This window comes from Lithobates pipiens, unplaced genomic scaffold (genome assembly GCF_037356315.1).
Source record: "Lithobates pipiens isolate NorthernLeopardFrog02 unplaced genomic scaffold, aLitPip1_a1.2 Scaffold_25, whole genome shotgun sequence".
Lineage (NCBI taxonomy): Eukaryota > Metazoa > Chordata > Amphibia > Anura > Ranidae > Lithobates > Lithobates pipiens.
Window position 1 is genome coordinate 6,392,093 of NW_027507787.1, and position 24,292 is coordinate 6,416,384.

Genomic DNA, 24,292 nt, shown 5'->3' on the forward strand with positions numbered 1-24,292 from the left:
GAGCTGGTCAGAGACTGCAGGCATGGTACAGGAGCTGGTCAGAGACTGCAGGCATGGTACAGGAGCTGGTCAGAGACTGCAGGCATGGTACAGGAGCTGGTCAGAGACTGCGGACATGCTACAGGAGATCAATGCAGCCTCACTGTGCCCAGCAGCCTACCAGTGCCCACCATGTAGCCTGCCTGTGCCTCACCAGTGCATATAAACATACACATATAAAAACACAAACACATACAACACACATACAACACACATACAACACACATACAACACACATACAACACACATACAACACACATACAACACACATACAACACACATACAACACACATACAACACACATACAACACACATACAACACACATACAACACACATACAACACACATACAACGCATACATGCGCGCACACACACATAGAAACATACACACATATCACACACACACACATATCACACACACACACACATATCACACACACACACACATATCACACACACACACACACACACACACACACACACACACACACACACACACACACACACACACACACACACACACACACACACACACACACACACACACACACACACACACACATATATATATATATATATATATATATATATATATATATATACACAAACATGCACACATATAACACACACACACACGCACACACACATACAACACACACAACACACAGGCATACAAACCTATATATAGACAGTCTTTTTTTTTAAATTGGCAGCTGCAGCTCTGTACATTAATCTCCATGCTGGGTACTGCACTCTAGGGGGAGGCAGAGAGCACAGCACACACTGCTAGATGCCTCTCCTTTGCTTTCACTTTCACAGTAAACAGCGTGCCCAGCTCCTGCACAGCCGATTTACACAACGGCTGAGGAGACATATGCAGCCACCGCTGTGGAGAGGGGGACTTTAGAGCGAGACCCCACAGGCTGACTGCAGCATGGGTGAGGAGGGAGGGGAGGAGGAGAGCTAAAGACAGAATGACACCCCCGTGATGGGTGGCACTGGGGGCGGGGCCAAGCACCGCAAGTCCCACCCCATTTTCGGCACCAGTATCGGCGGAAATTCTCTTTCGGCTTTTTGCCGAAAGGGCCATTTTCGGCCGATATGTTTCGGCGGCCGAAATTTCAGTGCATCCCTAAAACGTATATCGGCATGAGCTGGTTGGTAAGTGGTTAACCAGTTCCCGACCAGCGCACACCGATGTATGTCGGCAGAATGGCACGGGCAGGCATATTGGTGTACAGGTATGTCCAATCTTTAATGCCGCCCTGCCATCGTGAGCGCACCGCCGGCGGCGCACTCGCGTGCTGGTCGGGACCCCCGTGAGTGCGGTCGCGGGTCCCGCGGACTCGATCGCCATGGGCATACCCACGATCGTCTCACGGGGTGGCTGAACGGAGAGATGCCGTTGTAAACAGCATCTCCCAGTTCTGCCTAGCAACAAGTGATGCTGATCTCTGCTCCATGTGATTGGAGCAGAGATCAGTGTTCACTAAATGAAAGCCCAGCCCCTCAGTTAGTAACACACCCCTAGGAACACTTAACCCCTACACTGCCACCCACTGGTTAACCCCTTCACTGCCAGTGTCATTTACACAGGAATCACCGCATTTGTATAGCAGTGATTGCTGTATAAATGACAATGGTCCCAAAAATGTCTGATGTGTCCGCCATAATGTCGCAGTCACAATAAAAATCGCTGATCGCCGCCATTACTTATTAAAAAAAATAATAATAAAAATGCCATAAAACTATCCCCTATTTTGTAAACGCTATAACCTTTTCGCAAACCAATCAATAGTCGCTTATTGCGTTTTTTTTTTTTTTTTTACCAAAAATATGTAGCAGAATACGTATCGGCCTAAACTGAGGGAAAAAAATGTTTTTTTATATATTTTTGGGATATATGAGATATTTATTATAACAAAAAGTAAAAAATAATGCGTTTTTTTTTTTTCAAAATTTTCGCTCTTTTTGTTTATAGCGCAAAAAATAAAAACCGCAGAGGTGATCAAATACCACCAAAAGAAAACTCTATTTGTGGGGAAAAAAGGACGTCAATTTTGTTTGGGAGCCACGTCGCATGACCGTGCAATTGTCAGTTAAAGCGATGCATTGCCGAATCGCAAAAAGTGGTCTGGTCTTTGGCCAGCAAAATGATCCAGTCTGAAAGTGGTTAAACAAACACTAGGATATATACTTACAAAGATCCCACTTTTTAAACTGGAAAGTGGCCTATTACTATGGTTGTTAATTAAGGGCATTCAAATATTTTTTTTTTTTTGCAAAAGCAATGCTTGGATCTCTAAAATATTCTATTTTATAGTAGTGCAGTAATCCAAAAGACATGAAATAATCATATAATACATATATTTTTGTAAATGATCATTAGGCCTTTGCACACAGTATATAATTGATTAGTTCTAACCTACAGAGTTCTCTTTTATTAATCACCTGTAGGTAGTGACCTGTTCTTAATGCACCTGAACTGAAATACATTTTTAACACATCCTCTTATACATTTATGAAATCAATGGCAGTTTATTCTAGAGACTGTGTCTCTAGGGATGTCAAATGCTGGACGGTGAGACTTGGGATCTTGATACAGTTAGGCTGAAGTCGAAGTACATTTAATTACACTGCAGCTATTCACGAAGGGGCAGACTCATCCATTATATTGATGGCTTCTAGGAGACTTGCTTGGCTGTAGCCAAGCCTCTGTGATAATGCTTTTAAGAAGACAAGGCACAAAAATCTAGAACCTAGTTTAACACTCTATTTAGTGAATAAAATACATTTCATAGTTTCATAGTTAGCTTGAATAAAGACACCAGTCCATCCTGTTCAACCTGAGTGAGTGTCTACAATTGTCCCTATCCCTGTACATTGCACACTCACATCAGCCCCTACCCTCGAGGAGCCCACAATCCAAGGTTCCCATTCATATACTAGGGCCAATTTTGGACAGAAGCCAATTAACCTACCTGCATGTCTTTGGATTGTGAGACTAAACACCAAAACAGTATCATAATTAGATTTTGTTTATACCATCATGCATTTTGCCATATTTTCCAGTGCATATAAATCACAATGACAAGAGAAAATCTCATGATACCACATTAAAAAAAAAAGTTACTGTTCATCTACCCTTCTTTTAAAACCGAAATGAAAACTAAGCACAGATTGTCTAAACATAAGGGCCATGTTTATGCTTTACTTGCATTTTGGTATTTTCTTTGTGTTGCTTCGCTGCAGGAGTTCCCAGTTATAAAGACCAGTCACTTTTGCTTCCTCTCTTTGTGCAAGGTGATTGGTCTTGCATCTGTCCCATTGTACTCTTTTGCAGCCAGCAGTAGGTGGACCACCTGTGCAGCAGGAATGATGTCACTGCTACTTTTACAACTCGATATCCGTGTTTTGTGAAGCCATTTGGTCTATCCAAAATTTAGTTATAGCCTTTGTGGCGGTAAGAAAAATAGATTTAAACATAACCGGGGTGAAGTCCTGGGGAAAAAAGTGTGGCAACTCACCCAAGTGAAGTCCTGGGGAAAAAAGTGTGGTAACTCACCCAAGTGAAGTCCTGGGGAAAAAAGTGTGGTAACTCACCCAAGATTTCCGCCCCCCACCTCAAAAAACTCAAAAATAAAAAAAGCAAGTGTGTGTGTGTGCGTGCGTGCGTGCGCGCGCACGCACGCACGCACACACCAGTGCTGAAAAGTTTACATACCCTGGCAGAATTTGATTTCTTGGTCATTTTTCAGACAATATGATTGAAATTTTTCTTTCACTCATGGTTAGTGTTTGGCTGAAGCCATTTATTATCAACTTTGTTTACTCTTTTTAAATCATAATCACAACATAAACTAGCCAAATGATCCTGATCAAAAGTTTACATACCCCAGTTAATACCGTGTATCGCCCCCTTTAACATCAATGACAAGTCTTTTGTGGTATTTATGGATGAGGCTCTTTATCTTCTCAGATGGTAAATCTACCCATTTTTCTTGGAAAAAAATCCTCCAGGTTATTGGGCCTGTGAATTGCACGTTTCAGATCTCCCCAGAGTGGCTCAATGATATTGAGGTCTGGAGACTGAGATGGCCACGTCAGAACCCTCACTTTATTCTGCTGTAGCCAATGACAGGTTGACTTGGTCTTGTGGTTTGGATCATTGTCATGTTGGAATGTCCAAGTACGTACCATGCACAGCTTCCTGGCTGATGAATGCAAATGTTCCTCCAGTATTTTTTGATAACACACTGCATTCATCTTGCCATAAATTTTGACCAAAACATCAGCGATCCACCTCCATGTTTCAAAGTAGGAATGGTGTACCTTTCATCATGGGCATTGTTGACTCCTCTCCAAATGTAGCTTTTATGGTTGTGGCCAAAAAGCTAAATTTTGGTCTCAGCACTCCAAATGACTTTGTGCCAGAAGGTTTGAGACTTGTGCCTGTGCTGATTGGCGTATTGTAAGCGGGATACTTTGTGGCATTTGCGTAGTAATGGCAGTCCTCTGGCGACTTGACCATGCAGCCCATCTTTCTTCATGTGCCTTATTGTGCACCTTCAAACAGCCACACCACATGTTTTCAGAGAGTCCTATATTTCATCTGAAGCTATTTGTGAGTTTTTCTTTGCATCCCGAACAATTTTCCTGGCAGTTGTGGCTGAAATTTTAGTTGGTCTATCTAAGCGTGGTTTGGTTTCAACAGAACCTCTAATTTTCCACTTCTTGATTAGAGTTTGAACACTGCTGATTGGCATTCTCAATTCCTTGGATATCTTTTTATATCCCTTTCCTGTTTTATACAGTTCAACTACCTTTTCCCGCAGATCCTTTGACAATTCTTTTGCTTTCCCCATGACTCAGAATCCAGAAACGTCAGTGCAGCACTGGATGAAAGATGCAAGGGTCTGTCAAGAGTCACCAATTACCAGTGCCCCAGCAATGCAGCCTCACCAGTGTCCCCAGCAATGAAGCCTGATCAGTACCAATGGGGGTCAGTCTGCCCCAGGTGCCCCACATTGGGAAGGGGGGTGTCATCCCAGCGCTTCCATTCTTTCCTCCCTCGGTCCTTCTCCAGCGGCCCCTGTAACAAGGTCCCACCTCCTATAAGGCATGCTGGTATTGTTGCACCTATCACTGGACTCTAGGAGGCAGAGGAGGAAGGCTGAGGGAGGGGAGGCCGTGCATGTGGGATTGCACCCCCCCTTGCCAATGTGTGGCACCCGGGGTGGACTGACCTCCATTGGCATGGATGCCCTGCCCCTCCTGCAGACTCACACTGCCTGCCACAGCTCGCAGTCCTGCAGGACACAGATGTCAACAGAAACGATGTTCCTGCTGTAAAAAAAGTACAGGAAAGTCGTTCCCATGCATCCCCGCAGGACTAAAGCCCTGCTTATGACCTCAGATAAGCCATCATCCTACAACCTTTCTCATTATTAGATCTTCCCCACCATTCACAATCTTCTGCTCTGCAATTATACCAAAGGGAAACAGGTTTTTTACCTTTCAGGTTTATTTCAGGTACTTGTAAAGTGCCAGCACTTTACATATACATTGTACATTCCAGAACATGTGTTGCAATGTGTTTTTGATGAACCCTTTCACTTGACTCTAATGGCAGAGTGCGAGTCAACCTGCCACTAATGCAGTATTCTGTATCTCCCCACCATAAATTGGTATGCACAGGCCCTGTTGAAAAATTTTGTTGTATTCACAGTGCTGATCACTGTTAGTTTCTCAGAGATGAAAGAATACCTCATTGGAGGAAGACTGCTGTGGCAGAGCAGGGTAAAACAGAGCATAATTTTCACCCGTGGCTTCACAAACTCCAAGGAGTATATTTATAAAAATTTGTTTTGCAAAGATATAAAGTTCATGCAAAAGAAGACTACCCATAATGTTTGTAATGTGTGTAATATCACCAATATTTTTTATCTGAAAAAAACCTGTGAGAACATTCGATCATGAGCGTTAAAGAACATTTACCAATAGAGAAAATAACCATAAGAACATGAAACCAGAAGGAGATCTAGGAGGGAGACCTCTGCACTGTGTACCGTCTATAGAGATTCTTGCACATGTTTATATAAACAGTGGGGATACTGGAGGTCCCTCCTAAATCCATACCAGGCCATTAAGGTCTGGTGTAGGTTTTAAGCGGGACACTATAAAAACTAAATTTGGAAATCTCTCTTAACTATGGATTTTAAGAGGGGAACTCCATGCAGATCCATATCCAAGCATGTAGCTTGGAGCATTACCAAATAAAATTAAGGGAGTTTTTTAGATGATGAGCAATGTATTAAAAAAACAAAAAAAATAAAGGATGTACTTGAGTGAAGTTTGCTTGACAATCTGTTTTAATGGCCATAGTAGTGGGATAGTTCTGCTTTAGAGCATTTAGTGCAGCGTTGGGAATGAGTTCTGCACGGAAAGGATTGTAACCTTTGTGGAAACAGCCCTTCGCAATAAGCCTGTGCATATTTTTAATCTATTGGGACATACAGCATGAGTTCCTTTCCTAGCTCTTGTTTTTCTATTCTTTAGGTTATCTTCACACTGGGGCAGCGGGTCCGTTTGGTGGTAAAGCGCCACTAGTTTTACCAAGCTTTACCGTTAATAGCGCCTGTGTTGCAGTGCTTCCAAAGCGCTGCCCATTCATTCCAATGGGCAGGGGCGGTTTGGGAGCGCTGTATACAGTGCTCCCACACTGCCCTAAAGTTGCTGCTTGCAGCACTTTTTTTTCGCTGTCCCACAAGTGCACCGCCCCAGTGTGAAAGAACTCAGGCTTTCACACTGGGAACACATGAGAGGCAGTTTTAAGGTGCATTACAGTCTCCATTTTTAGCACTAAAGCACCTGAAAACTGCCTCAGTGTGAAAGTAGCCTGTTTACAAACATGCCTGATTTGGCAGAGTACAAGAAAATTAGCAAAGATGATCTGAGTAATGAGTGCAAAGCACGAGGGATTGCAATCCATGACAATAGGTGGGAGAACCTGATTGAGTATAATACGTGAAGTGGATCTCCTGGCAAATCAAAATCTGGGATAACCTGGAACAGAAGAGGTTCCATCTGCATCTGGTACCAGTGGTTCAGGTACAGCCCCTCAGGGTGAGAATGCAACCTCCAACCCACAGCATGAACCTGCCAGCACCAGATCACCTGTAACCAGCATCGACTCTCCTCAGATGCAGGAAGCATTGCAGAAGATAATGACTACGTATCCTATGGTGTAACTGCGATTTCTGGGTCAAGGGAAACCCTGGGAGGGCACACCTTTCAGTACATGAAGTGGGCAGCAGGGTGCTCAAAACAGTCAGCCCACCTCATCTCAGTTGGGGTGTAGACGTAAAGTTCAAAAGAGATTGAGTGAAGGCTGCAGTTAGGTCATTCTGGAATCTGACAGAGCCTGGGCATCACCAGTCTTCCTGGTCCTCAAAAGGGATCAGACATCCCAGGGTCTGCTGGACTGTGGAAAACTGAATGCCATCCTTCCTGCTGGTGCCTACCCCATACCCCCAAAAAAGTTGTCAGGTAAGCTGGCAGCTGCCCCCTATCTGGGAATTGTGGGCTTGAGCATAAAGTATGGGTCAACCCCTCTAACACCGGAGGCTCAGGAAGAAATAGCCTTCTCACCCTAATTAGCTTGCCTGAATTTACTGTTCTAATATTTGGGGTCAAAAAAGCACCAGCCACCTCTCAGGGGGTCATGAGGGACCTACTTGGTGGAATGGGAACATTTTCAGTCACCTACTTGAAGTGATTGGTCCTACCTGGCAAGAAAACATTGTGCTTCTGTCCCCAGTCCTGGACAGAGGCTGGCTTGACAGTCAAACGCAATAACTGTCAAATGGGCATGGCAGAGGTTCAGTACCTGAATCGGCAGGTAAGAGGAGGAAACCAGGGATCTGAGGCAGAGCAGTTAGAGGATATAAGGGAATGGCCTACCAAAACACAATATATCATTTGTGGGTACAGCTGGCTACTGTAGGAAGCCTGTGTGCAACTGTAGTGGTTGGGCTGAACCCCAGACTGACCCAGTAAAAGGAAACAGCCTAAGATGGAGTCTTGGATGACAGAGTGTAAGAAAGCCTGCCCAGCATTGACAGAGGTACTGGCCAGTGCAACAGTAACCCAGGCTCTGGATTTCACCTGTCAGGTACTGGCACAAACCAACGCCACTATAGGTGTGCACAGCCTATTGCATTAGGGTGTGCACCCCAAAGCTCAAGCAAACGTGTGTGTATATGTGTGTGTGTGTGTGTGTGTGTGTGTATGTATGTATATATATATATGTATATATATGTATGTATATATATATATATATATATATATATATATATATACCCATACGCCTATAAATGTAAAATATATTTTTTTAAATGTATTAAAAACATGGATGGTGTCAGTGAGGCAGTGGACGTGTCGGTCGGACAGTGGATGGTGTCAGTAGTTTATTATTTAAAAAAAAAAAAAATTATTTTATTTTTTACTAGCTCCGCTACGGGACTTCGGTGAAATTTGAAGGATTTGAACAGACCTCTAATGTCACACTTAGAAGGGGAAAGGGACTGAGGACAAAGATTCCCCAATCCCCTTCTCTGCAGCCTCAGCTACACTTGACAGTGAATCAATGCGAAGTGCTCTGTGCATAGTAGTTTCCTGTTTGCCTGCTCATTCACAAACTGAAGCATAGTAAACACAGTTGGCAGCAGGGGGAATCTGCGCTGCATGAGGTAATAAGGGTGTGCCCAGGCATATGCCACCCCTGAAAAGAGGTGTCTTTTGATCAGGTGGGCAAAGCATAATTTGCCACATCTGTGTGGTTGCAACAGTATAGTACCCACCACAACACATTTCGTTGGCCAAACAGTGTTGCTTCAAAGAACAAACATGCTCCTCAGATGGAGCTGCATTCTCCAGTAATGTATTTTGACCATACCTCACAGAGGTGAACTCCTTGGCAATGCAGAAATGTGTTATGCCATGCATTGGCAGTAGCATTTGGTTGTAATGGGAAGGAAGGAAGGAAATTGCAGTTCCCTTTGATGCAACCACCTGAAGGGGGTGGAGTGATGATGATGAAAAATAGGCACCTCAAAACTTGTGTGAGAAGACACAGGGCAGTCTTGTTTGAAATTCAGAAGTCAGCAATTATATTTTATTTCAGCTACACCAGGACTGCATTTCTTACCATTAACAAACTTTTAGCTGCATTCCAAAACATCCTTATCAGCCCATTGATGGGATACAGCAAAACCTCTTAACCAAATTAACCAACATCAAAACTCAGGTTGACAAACTATAACATTTTGATTTAGGCCATCCTAAACCTCATTCACAAAACAATATACATTCAAGTCTCATGTTAATATTCATTATAAAACCTTCAAGTTTGCAGGCTGACATCATTAGAATATGAAGCAGAGGTTCATCGTAATTAATAGCATTAGACTTCTCACCTGTTGCAAATATTTTAGCTGGAATAGTTAGTAGCGCATACACCATTCCTGACTGGCTATCCCTACCTGCGGAATCAAAACTTCAGTGCATTTCATAACTCCCAAGATGATAATAGTACAACCACATCAAGGACATGTTTACCTGTATCAATTAAGTATCAGCATTTTAAGCCCAAACACTAATTTATTAAATGGTACCAGAGGAGGGATTGAGACATTACAACTCCTAGGCTAAAAAGGCATCTGATACCCATCGTATTTGTGTTCATTCAAGCAGTAATTTCATGCTGGACAATAATAAACAAGTTACCGGAATGTATCCTGTAGGTATTCCAAGATATACATGTCAAAAACTGTATCTGACGGGGTGGCAGCTATATGCTTGTAAACACTGACATCCCATGTGCCACTCAACAGACTGCTTGATTGGTTTAATAATTTATGTCCACACCTTCCTCAGGGATCAGAAAAGAGAGTGACTGCATTAGCAGTCTGGAGCTCTTCTTTACCCTCAAAGATTCATTTTTTGAGAGCTACAGTGATCCATCTTATGCTCACTGAACCAGGACTTTAAAGAGGAGCTCCAGGCTCCTTCAGAAAAAATTAAGTTAGCAGCTACAAATACTGGCTTTTAATATTAGGACACTTACCTGTCCATAAATTCAGTGGTTTCTTCACCACAGCCAATTTTTCAATCGGCTCCTGGGTGCTGTAGCCGGTTTTCTACTGCACATGAGCGAAGCACGCTGCATTTTGTGAATGGCCCGGCAGCAGAGGAAGGAGGGGCCGAACTTCCGGGTGACATCCTTGGTCTCAAAACCAGGTACCTGCTTCCCCCCACGAAAGGTGCCCAATGTGGCAACGGAGGGGGGGGGGGGCAAACAAGGGCAGCTTCCCCTTTTGGGTGGAGCTCCACTTTAAGTATTTACACTTCTAAACCCTTTTTGTTGTTTTGTTGCATTATTGTCTCCTTTCCTTTGTAATACCCTTTTTCTTTAGCTATTGCGTTTTGTATCATTTTACCTGTTTTTCATATTAAAGCGGGAGTCCGCCGGGAGTTCCGCCGTTTTTTTTTTTTTTTTAAAAGCCAGCAGCTACAAATACTGCAGCTGCTGACTTTTAAAATAAGGACACTTACCCGCCCAGCACGCCCGCGATGTCGGCACCTGAAGCCGATCTCTCGATCGTCTCTCGGGTGCTGCCGCCGCCATCTTGGGTATGGGAATCAGGAAGTGGAGCCTTTCGGCTTCATTTCCCGGTTCCCTACTGCGCATGCGCAAGTCGCGCTGCGCAATAAGGATGGTCCCCGCTGTCTCTGGAATCCGTGTGTTTCCCAGCAGGCAGCGGGGGACTTTCGGAAAGGGGCGTAGATTCTGCGGAAAGGGGCGTTCCTTTCTGCAGAATCTACGCCGGAAGTGGGTGCAGATGCCTGTACTGTACAGGTAACTGCACCCCCTTCCCCCCTGAAAGGTGCCAATTGTGGCACTGGAGGGGGGGAGGATTCCAATGAGCGGAAGGTCCACTTTAGGGTGGACCTCCGCTTTAAATATTTATTATTTTGTCTCTAATGCACTAAGCCAGAATTTAAAGAATCCCTGTCTCTTTAAAGTGCGCTACTATAGTGTAAATCTCTGCAATATTCCTGTCTGGGGTGACAGTGTGTATTACAGACATTTAGTGCTAGTCATCATTGTTAGTGTGAACGTTTATATTTAATATAAAATATCTGGTGGCAGAGTAAGGGGTTAAATGAAAATTTAGGTAGTTGTGCGCTAATATGGTATGAAATGTGAATCTTAGAGAAACATAATGGTGATAACTTTTTTTACTGCAGCTGTCACTAATGTGTTCCCACAGAAATCAGTAAAAAAAAACAATATAGGTGTGACAACGCTGTAAAGGTGAAATAAACAATTATGGTGATAAACACTGATATTGCAATAATATGAAAAAAGTCCAAAAACATAAAATGAATGAGTCTACGTTATGCAAAAAACAAGCTTGTGTGATATCTTCAGACAACCTCCATGATCGGAGTGCTCCCACCACCTCATGCAATGCTCGCTCACCTCCTTTAAATGACCCTGCAAGTGGTCAAACCCGCCTTGCACCCTGTGCAAACATTCCCTCCCAGGGATCGTCAGAGAATCTTGGTGGCTCAAAGGATGGAAGTAATCAAAAGCAGATGGGTACTCCCACTGTTCTGCTTCAAACTTTAAATCCACAATGAGTACTGGTTCAGCAACACATGAAAAAAAACAAGAGAAAGTGCCTCCTATAGTGCAAAAATGAAACCACTCCACCCCAGCTAGCATTAAACTCACATTTAATGAAATGTTAAAAGCATTAAAAATAACATGACAGTCTCACTCAGTAGTAGTAGTCCACTGCCAGGCTCCACCTCTACTAGTTTCACCACCTCCCACGTGGCTTTATCTGCGGGAATGAGCCTTGCGGCTATGGTGGGATTAATTTATAGTGACAGATATAAAAAAAAAAATGTTAATTACTTTGTTGGAATACAGCTGCGGCGGTCGAAAGATGCCAGCACATGCTCAGTGTAAGGCCTAATGTTCGCACTGCTCATTGAAAGACTTGTGTTGCGCTATTCTGACATACTTCTGGGTTAAACTGGAAGTGGTCATAACACAACTACTTCCGGTCACAAATTGAATATACACAAGGGCTTCAACAAAATGGCTGAATTTAGGGGACATACAAATCAAAAGTAGAGGTAAAATCTTCAATGGAATATAAAACTTGCCAGATAATTGTAAAAAAAAATAGGCAATCTAAATAAAATATGCTTGACATCAGATTGATGGGAGGTGTTTTTTCAACCCAGTCAGTGTTGATTGGTTCCACCCATATGCCTTTTGGGTATAAATGAACATGCACACGTGGAGCCAATTAGCAAAGGGTAAGCACGGTTAGTGTAAAACGCGTCCGCTGAGTATCCTGTCAGTTGTGTCATGCTTTTTTATTTATGGACTTCTAAATAAACTTACATTTTTTCTGGATGTGCCACCATTCTTCTCTTGCAAAGATCACCACCATATGGTCGGGATCCAACCAGGAGCCTGGACCGATACCTGGTTCAGCCAGCTGCTCCTGCCCCCTCCACAGCCCAGTGGTTCAGTGAGCATGGGAGGGGGGGGGAGGTAGGGAGAGGGGCAGAGCAGACAGCGGTAACTGACAGTCACCAGCTCTCTGCTCACAGAGAACTAAGCAATCAGTGGTGCTTGAACGCTGGGTTCTGAGTCTTAGACCCAGCGGGGGACAGATACAGCATTGATGAGTATGATTCCCCCCCAAAAAAAACATTTCCCATTTAAAAAAGAAAATATCAAGCTAGACAGGACCACCCAAAACTCTTAAGTAGACTGTGCATTAATATATCTTAAGGGTGGATGTATGCAAAAACTTTTAAACCTATTTTGTTACATCTTGAATAATTTTAAATTTGTACTTAATTTTAGATGAATCTTGCAAATTGTGTAAGCAAGGTATAAATAAAACCAAATACATGTACAGTGATTACAGTAGAGGGTTGCACACTTTCAGGAATAGTGTTTTGTGATGACCAAAATCAGTCAAACATTTTGTGTTTGAGAACTATTGGGTTAGCACTTTTTTTTGCTATCATGTCAACGAAGCAGGAAGTCCCATCATGTAGACTTCAAAAACTATCAATGGTATTAGTCACTATTCCAGCAGCTACACCAGGCAGCATAAAAAAGAATCTTAATGAATTTCAGAGCCAGCATGCTTAAGAGTCCAAAGGCTGATAAAAAAAAAAATGTTATATTTTTTTTTACTAGGTTTTTGCTGATTTCTTACAAGAAATGTTGAGAAATATTTTTTTTTCACTTCTGCTTGGTGTGGTTGATGCCAGTCTAACATTTCATTTAATGCAGCTTCATACAATGTATTATTTTTATAATAAAATATTGAATTTATGTGTTTGTTAGCCTCATTTTCCCATCTGTCTTTGGTTCATATCACAAATATGAAAAAGATGACATTATTTATACAAGCTCTGTCAACAGTGAATATTGTGTGCACATTTTTGTAGCAATGTTTCTTGTATCAATGATTTCTTAAATTTTTATTATTTACTATTACATTCTGATGTCAAAGTGATATTAGTCTTTTTTTTTTTTTAAACTAGCTGAACTTACATGCTCTTGTTGCTGTTACAATTTTTCTCCTCTGAGCGTTTTCCACATACTGTCCCGACTGCAGGTCTGTGGGGTCCCCCCTTTGCCTGCTAGTACCTCTGGAATCATGCTGCAGTCTCCACTTCATGCACACTCCCATTTAGAACTACAATCTTACATGTGGTCTTCTCAGCGCCGTGCACGCTGGCAGAGCAAGGGGGCACACAGCCAAAGCCATCCTTCTCCTACACCAACACAGCAGTGATTGACAGTGGCTCCCAAGTCAGCATGTCTTTGGCTCTGTGCCCCGCTCAGGAATGTCTGCACATAAGGTTAGAGTAGCGTGCATGTAGTGGAGATTGCCGTGGGACTCCATAGGTCCTGGTAGGAACAGAGGGCATAAATGTACCTAGAGTTAGGAAGCACGACCAGGGGGCAGTATGAGGAGGAAGCTGAGAGCAGAAAAAGTATGTCAATTCTGCTACTGTTAAAAAGAGTTCTAAAGTCACAGTATACACAGAGTAGTATCAGGATTGCAATAGCAATACAAACAGTTAATAACGACGATCCAAAATATGCCTACTAGAAAAATTTCCTTTCATGTTGTGAGTACTGCCTGTCTTTCTGCAACTTCCTGGAATCCTTGCATACTTTATGAAGTCTCCTCCATTGCTTTGGATAATTTAGATTTCTAAGCACTACATATGCAACGGTACCTTGTTGCCTGCAAGCAGTGATGGTGTGGTGTACTTCCTGTACTGACTCCGCCTTCCGACATTCCTCCTTTCAGCACCTCTCTAGTTCAGAAGTCAGGCTCTGTGAAATGCGTAATACAAGCCGTCCATATTCACAGGGCACAGCGAATATTTGTCACTGTATTCAAGGAAGTAAATAGCGTGAGTCTTCAAACAGTAACATTTCAAACTTCATTAGATTGATAGGAGTAGGCTAGAAGTAACTTCAATTCAATATGAATATATGATTTTAAATTTTGACCTTAGTTACACTTAAATCTAATGTGTTTATTTTGTTGTTTTTATTGTTTTGTTTTTAGCCCTATTGAAACATGCCAAAACTTCTACAAAGACTTTACACTTCAGATAGACATGGCCTTCAACATCTTCTTCCTCCTTTACTTCGGTCTACGGGTAAATATTTATTTTTATTTCAGGTACTTGTATAGCTCTGTAAATTTATGCAGCACATATATATATATATATATATATATATATATATATATATATATATATATATATATAATGTAAAAAAGTGTGTGTGCTGCTCCACCCACAGCTCCCCTCTAATACTCCCCTGAGCCCCCTCATGATCCAGTGATATGCAAGATAGCCTTGGCTGTCCTGGGACTCCCTTTCCTTCATGGCTGAGACATGCTTTTTTTTTTTTTTTTTTAAATGCCGAATGTTTAATACCACTCTAATTCTTATCCGAAAATATAAACAAATATACATTTTTTATATGGATGTATTTGCTTATGGCATTAGAAATGGTAAAGTCAGCACAGATTTACTCAAGATATTGAGAATCTATTCAATACTTTTTCCTGCTATCCCCTTGTGATTACCAAATGTGTAAAACAATATAGTGCAGATTTTGCCTCTAGTACTAATTCATGCGGGTGTATAATTGATTTTATCATTACTAGGGATGCACCGATACCATTTTTAAAAAACAGAGTATGACTACCAATACTTTTTTCAGCACTTGCCAATACTAGCTACTGATACCTATTGCCTAGGAAGAGTAGATTGGGTGGTGAGGGGTAAGTGGGGGCAGGGTGGGGAGAATAGAGGGGTAAGTGAGGACAGGATGGGGGGGGAGTAGGAGGTTAAGTGAGGGAAGGGTGGGATAGAGGTTGAGGGCTGGGGTGGTTGGGATGCAGCTTCTCATGCAGGTGGATCCTCTGGAGCTGGGAGCCTAGAACCAGCTGAACACTGCTGATATATCTGACCCTGCCCCTTCCACCTGGGGCTAGGGGGAACTCAGTGGGGGGCCAGAGGTAGAACAGACAGGGACTCCAAAATTCTGTGCACCAATCAGCTAATTCCCGCTGTGCAGCTACTTGGGAAAAAAAAAACCTCTGGGTCCCCTATGTTCAGTGGGTGCCGGGGGGACAGAAAGCAGGCTATTTAAGCACTTTCGGGTTCAGCCGGATCAATCTGCAGCAGCGCTCCTGACCGCCCCCAGTGTACAGTACTGATATGAAAGAGGCCTAATCTGCTTAAACCCGAAGTGTTTAAATAGTCCAATTTCTGTCCCCGGCACCCACTGAACATAGGGGACCTGGAGAAGTGTTTTTTTGTTTATTTTTTTTTGTTGAAGAGAGCGAGAGCCACAGTGAGGAGCAGGAGGAAGGACACACACACACACACACACACACACACACACACACGCAATGTCATTGGGTGCTGGGAAACCCATGGTCCTAGCAAACCAATGACTGGTGCTACACTGGTGGACTGGGCAGAAGCGGGCCGCCATTTTATGACAGCTGATATAGGTTCCCTTTACCCCCCTTTCCGAGACGGTATTTGGCATAATTAGAGGAAACCCTATATCTGTTCTCTCTATACCCGCCTCTGATGGGACCTGTGGGAAAATAACATATTTCATAGCTGAGCCTCCTGTATTCCCCTGGGGTATATATTTCTCAATGGTTCATATTGGCTCTGTGTAGGTACCCTAAATTTGGGTGTATCAAAGGATTGCTATTTCCCAACGTTCTTTGTGAAATGGTACCATTCTTCCATCAATTATTTGTCATACAGACCATCTTTAGGACTAATGTCCCACCGTTATCTCCTAGGTGTGATGTGCTCCTCTATATATTTCTCAAGAACTGCCACATCCAACGCTGCTCTAATTTGTTTTTCCATGGCAAGTGGTTAAATGTGTTCCTAGCTAATGTTTGTGTACACTGGGTGTGTTTTTTTTTTTTACTAAGGAATCAAAATCCATCACTTCCCCACTGACAGGACAGAGCGACCGAGCTCTGTCCTGTGTGTCTCCTCACTGATCAGCGGATGCCAACAGTCATCCATTGGTCGGCACCCGCTGATTGGCTTACGCTGTGTTCAGTCACAGCACAGCCGGGTCGCCAGTTGAGCAAGCATATCCCTTACTCGGAAGTACCAGATCACGTAGTGCTGCTCTGCTTCCGTATAAACTAAGTGATGCAGTCAGCAAGCGGTTATACTCTACATTTTGTTGCTGCAAAAACATTCTTCCCAGCTGAAAATGAAATTAAAAATGTCTATAGCAGCAGAGTGATAAACTTCCAAAAGGAAGTACTAGACTAAATAATACAAATGTACGCCTACGCTAGTTGATTTTTTTTTTTTTTTTACATCAAGTGAAAAAGAACACTATAAATGTAAATAGCCCTTTGTGGGTTGTGTCACATCCGTGGTGTTACGGAGAGAAGAACTGAAGTAAAGCAATATTGAAGCACAAAGACACTTGATCGTGGACTGTATTCATTTATGCATTATTGGGTTTTTCACAGGCACAAAGAACCGTGCAATTTTCAGTATTGACCACTGTTTAATATATACAGTGGGTATAGAAAATTATCACCCCCCCCCCCCTTTAAAATAATCACGTTTTGTTGCTTTGCAGCCTTAAATTAACAGACACAGTTTTTAGTTTTATACTGCTGTATTTACTTGCAAGTGATAGCATCCAAGTGAAAGATATAACACCAAAATGTAAGAACATTTTTTTTATATATTTCAAAAACCGAATCACTGAGTTGGAAAAGGGATCACTCCTCCTAAAAATGACTTGTAAACTCAATCAGGTATAGCTAATCACCTTCTTAATGGCACACAAAGCCATTTCAGCTGTGGTCATTTTGATTAGCTTGGCATGAAAAGGGCTTTCCTGGAGCATTTCAGTCCCTTGTTTGCTTCAGTTGCATACCATCAATTGGGTGACAAGGTACTGTCAAAAGATATCCAGGATTCTTTTTAATTTACAAGGAAAAGTCTCCCCTAGCCTCTCAGCAGTAGCTTTTCCACTAATTTGCCCCAATGCCATGAGAGACGACTGGGTCTCCTCCCACCTTTTTGTCCCCTATCCCCTTCCTCCCCCCCCCCCTTTTTTTCTCTCTATCATTCATTTCTACCTTCTTTCTGCTTTATACCTCCTGGACTTAACCAGGGCTCTGCTTGGCAAAAAAAAAATTATAGAAAAATGAGAAACATTGTGGCTCGCTGATGCTCACAGAGTAGATCCAATAGGACATTATATAATTTAATGATACTACAACACAGAGGTATTTCTAAAGACTTGTTAACCATGTGATTAGCTTGTTTCATATTGAATGTTATGTCATGATTGTGAACTGTTGATCTGTAAAATTGTAATGCTGTTTCTGTGAAAATAAAGAACTCCTGGATAAAGTTGTGCACAGGCACAAGTCAGAGGGATACAAAAACATTTTCAAATGTTTTTTCAATGTCTAGAAACACTGTGAAATCTTTTATTAAGACGTGGAAGGTATGTGGTACAACACAGACCCTCGCTGGATCAGGACGTTGCTCCAAACTGGATGAAAGAGCCAGGAGGAAACTGGTCAGAGTCTACCTGGAGGCCTACAGCAACTCTGAAGCAGTTGCAGGAATTTTTGACAATGAGTGGTCATTGTGTGCATGTGACAACAATATCAACATTCTCCACAAATGTAGCTTGTATGGGAGGGTTACAAGAAAAAGACGCTCCTTAAAAGCCACATGCAGTCACGATTGAGCTTTGCCAAAATGCACCTTGAAGATTGGGAGGCCATTTGGAAAAAGTTGTTATGGTCATATAAGACCAAATAAAAATTATTTAGTTGGCCTAACTAAAATTATATGTCTGGCAGAAATCCAATACAGCTCACCAGTGAATGAATGAATGAAATACTTGTATAGCGCACAATGCGAACTGAATCGCCTCTAGGCGCTGTGGCGAGCTTTGATCATCTGCTAAAAGAGGAAGGTCTTGAGTTTTTTCCTAAAAGCCAGGTGATTTTCTTCCAGGCGGATGTTGATTGGTAGAGCATTCCATAGCCGAGGCCCTTGGACAGCGAATCTCCGATCCCCCTTGGATTTATACCGGGCTTTGGGCACGAGGAGGAGGTTTTTGTTGGCTGATCGAAGACTGCGGTTTGGTGTGTAATGATTTATTTTCTCCATTAGGTATTGTGGAGCCTCTCTATGCACGCATTTGTGGGTGAGGCACAGGGTCTTGAACGTGATCCGATTTTTTACGGTTAGCCAATGTAAGCTCCTCAGCGAAGGAGAGATGGATTCCCAGGTTTTTTTTCCTGTTATCAGCCTTGCCGCCGTGTTTTGGATCAGTTGTAATCGCGCAAGTTGATATTGTGGTAATCCTATGTAAAGCGAGTTTGCGTAGTCCAGTCGTGAATTAATGATTGTTCCAACTACCACTGCTTTGTCATTCTTTGGGATAAAAGGGATGAGCCACTGACTACAGATCCTATTTGCGCATCCATTGACATTTGTGCGTCTAAAATAACCCCGAGACTCTTCAATTTGGTCTTTGGGGAGATAGTCTGCCCAAAGACGGTTGGTGGAGACCAGGAGGTTTTGGTTGCGGGCTTATGATTTGGGTGTAAGATAAGAAGCTCTGTCTTTGATTCGTTTAGCTGGAGGGAGTTAGTGGTCATCCAGTCCTCTATTGATTTGAGGCAGTTTTCAAGTTGTTGTTGGTGATCTTTTTTTCCATTGATCCGGAAATAAAGTTGCGTGTCGTCAGCGTAAGAGTGGAAGCAGAGATCTGAGCATCTGATGATTTGAAGGAGTGGGCAAATGTAAATGTTGAAGAGAACGGGTGATAAAGGAGAGCCTTGAGGGACTCCGCAGGTGACTGCCCCAGTTTCGGAGAGGAATTTTCCTAGTTTCACTGTCTGTGACCGATTTCCTAGGAAGGACGCGAACCATTGGAGATCTATGTCTTGGACTCCGGCTACTTCTGTGAGTCGGACGAGTAGAGTATTGTGATCTACTGTATCAAACGCTGCACTTAGGTCTAGCAGTACGAGGAGACACGGCTCTCCTTCATCTGCTGCTTCAAGGGCGTCATCCCAAATCTTGAGGAGAGCTGTTTCTGTTCCATGACCCGGGCGGAAGCCTGATTGCAGTGGGTCCAGGAGTTTGTGAGTATCCAGGTGAAGTTGTAGCTGATGTACTACAACTTTCTCCATGATCTTAGAAATGGTGTTGAGGCTTGTAATTGGCCTACGGTTGTTTGGATCCTGAGGGTCCAGGTTTGGTTTCTTGAGTAGAGGTTTGACGATGCCTTGTTTGAGGATGCTGGGAACAATCCCTTCGTGGAATGATCGGTTTATGAGGTGGGTTATGGTTGGAGCCACGATGTCGGAGCATTCTTTCAGTAGTTTTGTGGGGATGATGTCAATAGGTGAGGTACTGTCACGCAGTTTATTAATGATGTTTTTTTGCGGTGTCTACAGTAATTGGGGATAGTGAAAATTTTGGCGGTTGCGGTATGTTGGTGCAGACATCCTCTTTATGTATTTGCTGGCTGAGGTTGGATGTTCTGACAAATTGTTTCCCTGATGGTTTTGACTTTATCGATGAAAAAATCCGACAGTTTGCCACAGTAATCCTGGGATTTGCTTTCTGGGGGTTCTAGGCACACCGGATTCATTGATTGATTAACCAGTTTAAACAGTTCCCGTGGTTGGTTTGCGGCCGTTGAGATTGTATATGAGAAGTGGTCCTTTTTGGCTTTGAAGATTGCTTTCCGATAATTCTCTGTGAGACCTTTGTAGTTAAAGTGGTTTTCCTCTGTGGTATTTCTTCTCCATGTTCTTTCCGCTCTTCTGCGTTCTTGCTTTAGTACGGCGAGGGAGCTATTAAACCACCCAGAGTTTTTCATCTTGATGAGAGCCCTGCGTTTTGGTGCTACCGAGTCTGCTGATTGCAGCAATGCCCTGTTCAGGGCGTTGAGTGTTTCCTCCGTAGAGTGGTTTAAGGTTATTGTAGTTATCTTGTTGGACAGAGTGGATTTGAAGGATTCGGAGTACAGTTTTTTTATGCGATCTGGTCCAGTGCGTTGTTGTTACAGGTTTCCGTTTTTTCGTTGGTGATGTTGGTAGCTATTTTGAATTTGATGGCGTGGTGTTCATGGCAGAGTTATGTTGAGTATGTTGACGTCAATGTTCTGTTTGAAAATGAGGTCCAGGGTGTGTCCTGACCCATGCGTGGGAGTCTTTATCAGTTGCTGGAGACCCAGTTCTTCTAGTTGATTGATGCAGGCAGTCGCAATGGGGTCTTTAGGCTCATTTGCCCAAAGGTTGAAATCTCAGAGTGCCAGGAAATTTTTGAATTTTAGGGTGTGCATTGCAAAGGATTCCGTGAGGGGTGAAAGAAGATTGGACTTTGGTCCCGGTGGTCTGTAGTACAGTAGAATATGAGTGGTGTCATGGGGTGTTGGTTGAAGATGTATCGTCAGGGTTTCCATAAAAGGCACTGGGTTCTGAGATGATGGTTTAGTGAGATCCAGGTGACCTTTAAAGATCACTGCTAGGCCTCCTCCTTTTTACCCTATCCGGTGTTAGGTTAGGATCCTGTAGTTTTCCGGCACCAATTCGGTGAGGATGGTGTTGCAGTCAGAGGTTAACCAGCTTTCGGTGATGAAGAGGCAGTCTACATTGTTCTCGATGATGAAGTTGTGTACTTCCAGTCTATGTTTGACTGCAGACCTGGCGTTAATCAAGGCGCAATCTAATTGTAGTGGTTGAGTAGATGTCTTCCTGTGGTTGGGAGCTGCTTGTCGTCCGGTTTTTAATAGTTGTTCTCTTTGAAGTATTTTTTGTATGGAAGATGGCAATGTGGTGTTGATGTTCCTTAGTCTGTGCAGAACTTCAGCTGAGTATTTGAAGTAGCACATGGTTTGTGGATGCTGTTGATGGTACTATGGGCCTAAGATGATGATCCTGATCAGGGTATTGATCCTGAGGAGGGGCTAGGTATCAGACTTGCCGCCGTGCTTGAGGCTATTAGCGCGCAAGTTGATCAGGGGATGCCTATATGGATGCGGAAGGAGTTGTATTCGGTTGCTGGCTGTTCCGGCTACCTTTACTTAAGGTGAAGGTCTCCGCTCAGAAAAGAAGTTTGGCTGTGATCTGGAATAGTCGTCCTAGGATAGCGTGAAAAATGGAATGGAGGCCGGAGGTAGGGGTATGCTAACCTACGGTTGTTCCTGATTATTCCAGAGGAAGGCGAAAAAAACCCTGACAGTAGCAGCCAAACGCACCAGTGGGGCAAAAATTCCTTCCTGACCCCCGTAGGCGGTCGGACGGAGTCCCTGGAACAATCACTGGGGGGGGGGGAGTGGAGGTGCGAGCTTACCTGGCTGCGGTGGTCCCCGTTAAACACTCTGGTTCTGGTGAATCTGGCTTGCTGTCAGCCTGACGTTTCCGGAGACCTGTCTGGTTGCCCCTTGCAGTGGGATCTTTAAAATGGAGGGGAGGATGGAGGTAGGATAGAGGTTAGAGACTCCTGTCTTAACTCCTGTTTTCAACTCCTGGTTATTAACTCTCCACTTTAGTTAAAAAAATCCACTTGTGTTCACAAAATCCACATGCAAGCCACTATCAGGGAGCAAGCTCCTGGACGAGTTTGTATAACTACCTTTTATACACCTGTGCACAATTAACCCCTCCCCTAAATTGCCAGTGGCGTCGCTAGGGGGTGGCTTTTGGGGCTATAGCCCCGAATCTGGGGCCCATAGCCGGGAGGCTCTCTGGGAACCCTGATGTTAGTGGGGGGCTCTCTGGGGACCCTGATGCAAGGTGGAGGCTCTATGGGCTCCCTAATGTAAGGGGGGCTCTCTGGGAACCCTGATGTAAGTGGGGGTTCTCTGGGGATATATATATATACACATACACACGTATATTACTGTATATACATGTATATGCCTGCCCAAGTGTATGACTTTCTTTACTACGTTGCTATGGGCTCTAGCCCCACATCTTTTGTAGACCTAGCAATGCCCCTGCAGCTCACCATCCAAATAACACCATCCCTACAGTAAGACATGGAGATGGTAATATCCTGTTATGGGGTGTTTCTCTGCAGCAGGGATTGGAGCACTTGTCAGGATAGAAGTAAAAATGGATGGGGCAAAATACCATCAAGTTCTTGCGGAAAATCTGCTGCCCTCTGCCAGAAAGTTATCAGTGGGAAGAAGGTTTACCTTCCAACATAAAAATGACCCAAAGCACACAGCAAAAGTGACAACACAGTGGTTGAAGGTGAAAGTCGTTGCATGACCTAGTCAGAACCCAGACTTGAAGGGTTTGTGTAAAGTCTCATGGTTTTTCACCTTAATGCATCTTAATACATCTTAATGCATTCTATGCATTCCAGCTCCACATCACTCAGCTCCGTTGGTAACATGCAGTCATAAACACAGACTCCATAGTGCTCTCTGCATACCAATTTATTAAAACAGACCCAAATTAGGCACACCTACAAGAAGTTTTCTTAAAAAAATTGCATTTAAAATATATATCTCTGCTCGCTCCCCACTGGCGATCACTCGCCGAGCCAGTGATGTCACGCAGCCACCACAAGTGAGCGCCATTGGTGAGTGAACGGACGTAGCAGAGATATACATTTTATATGTGATTTTAAAGAAAACTTGTAAGTGGGCCTAATTTGGGGCTGTTTTATTAAATCGGTAAGCAGAGAGCACTACGGAGTCTGTGTGTATGATTGCACGTTAACAACTGAGCTGAGTGATGTGGAGCAGAGCGGAAGGTTGGAAGTGAAGGAAGGAGATTATAGCGAGGATCCACTTAGGAGATACCGTGATCTGAATCCAATTTGAAGTTACCCGTGAGGTGGTTAAGCTGAGAGAATATAAGCGGATCGGCGGCTTGATGTGAAGAAGAGAGATCGTGGCGTGAAGGACAGACCATTATTTACGTTTTTAAACTCAGCGTTGAGGTGAGCAGGCAATTTAACTGGTGATGGTGTGTGCACAAATAAGTGGTGTATATATCCCTCTGAGGACGGAGGAGCACAGTGGTGGATTTGATTTAATTGGTTACACATGATCTGGCGTTTTATATTCAAGACATTCATATTCATACATTATACAATGTATGATTAGTTTTTACACACATATGAATTGTATGTTATATTGAGTGTGTTTCACTAGTTGTACAGCGCTGCACTATTTGATTAGCTTTAGGTAAGTATAATATGTTTCTTATTTTAATAAAAAAAATATATATATAAAAATATTGAATCTTTACAACCCCTTTAACTGCTTGCGGACCAGCCGCCACAGTTTTACTGTGGCAGGTTGGCTACGCTGCGCAAAATCACATTAATGTATGTGATCTCGCAAGATCTGTATAGCAGGCGCGTGTGCCCGCCGCAAGCTCCGTGAGTCAGACCACGGGTCCCGCGAACTCTATGTCCGCGGGGATACCCGTGATCGTTTCGTGGAGAGGCAGAACGGGGAAATGCTGACGTAAACAAGCATCTCCCCGTTCTGCCTAGTGACACTGTCACTGATCACGGCTCCCTGTAATCGGGAGCGGTGATCAGTGATGTCACA

General features: G+C 43.3%; 1 protein-coding gene across 27 annotated transcripts in view; it reads left to right on the forward strand.

The window, feature by feature from the left end:
- Positions 1-24,292, forward strand: part of KCNMA1 (potassium calcium-activated channel subfamily M alpha 1) — a 908,686-nt gene that overhangs the window by 329,428 nt on the left and 554,966 nt on the right. For all 27 annotated transcript variants that reach the window (XM_077453994.1, XM_077453993.1, XM_077453995.1 and 24 more), the window contains exon 4: positions 14,730-14,823. In XM_077453994.1, coding sequence (XP_077310120.1) covers positions 14,730-14,823 — 94 coding nt within the window. The remainder of the gene's footprint in view (positions 1-14,729; positions 14,824-24,292) is intronic.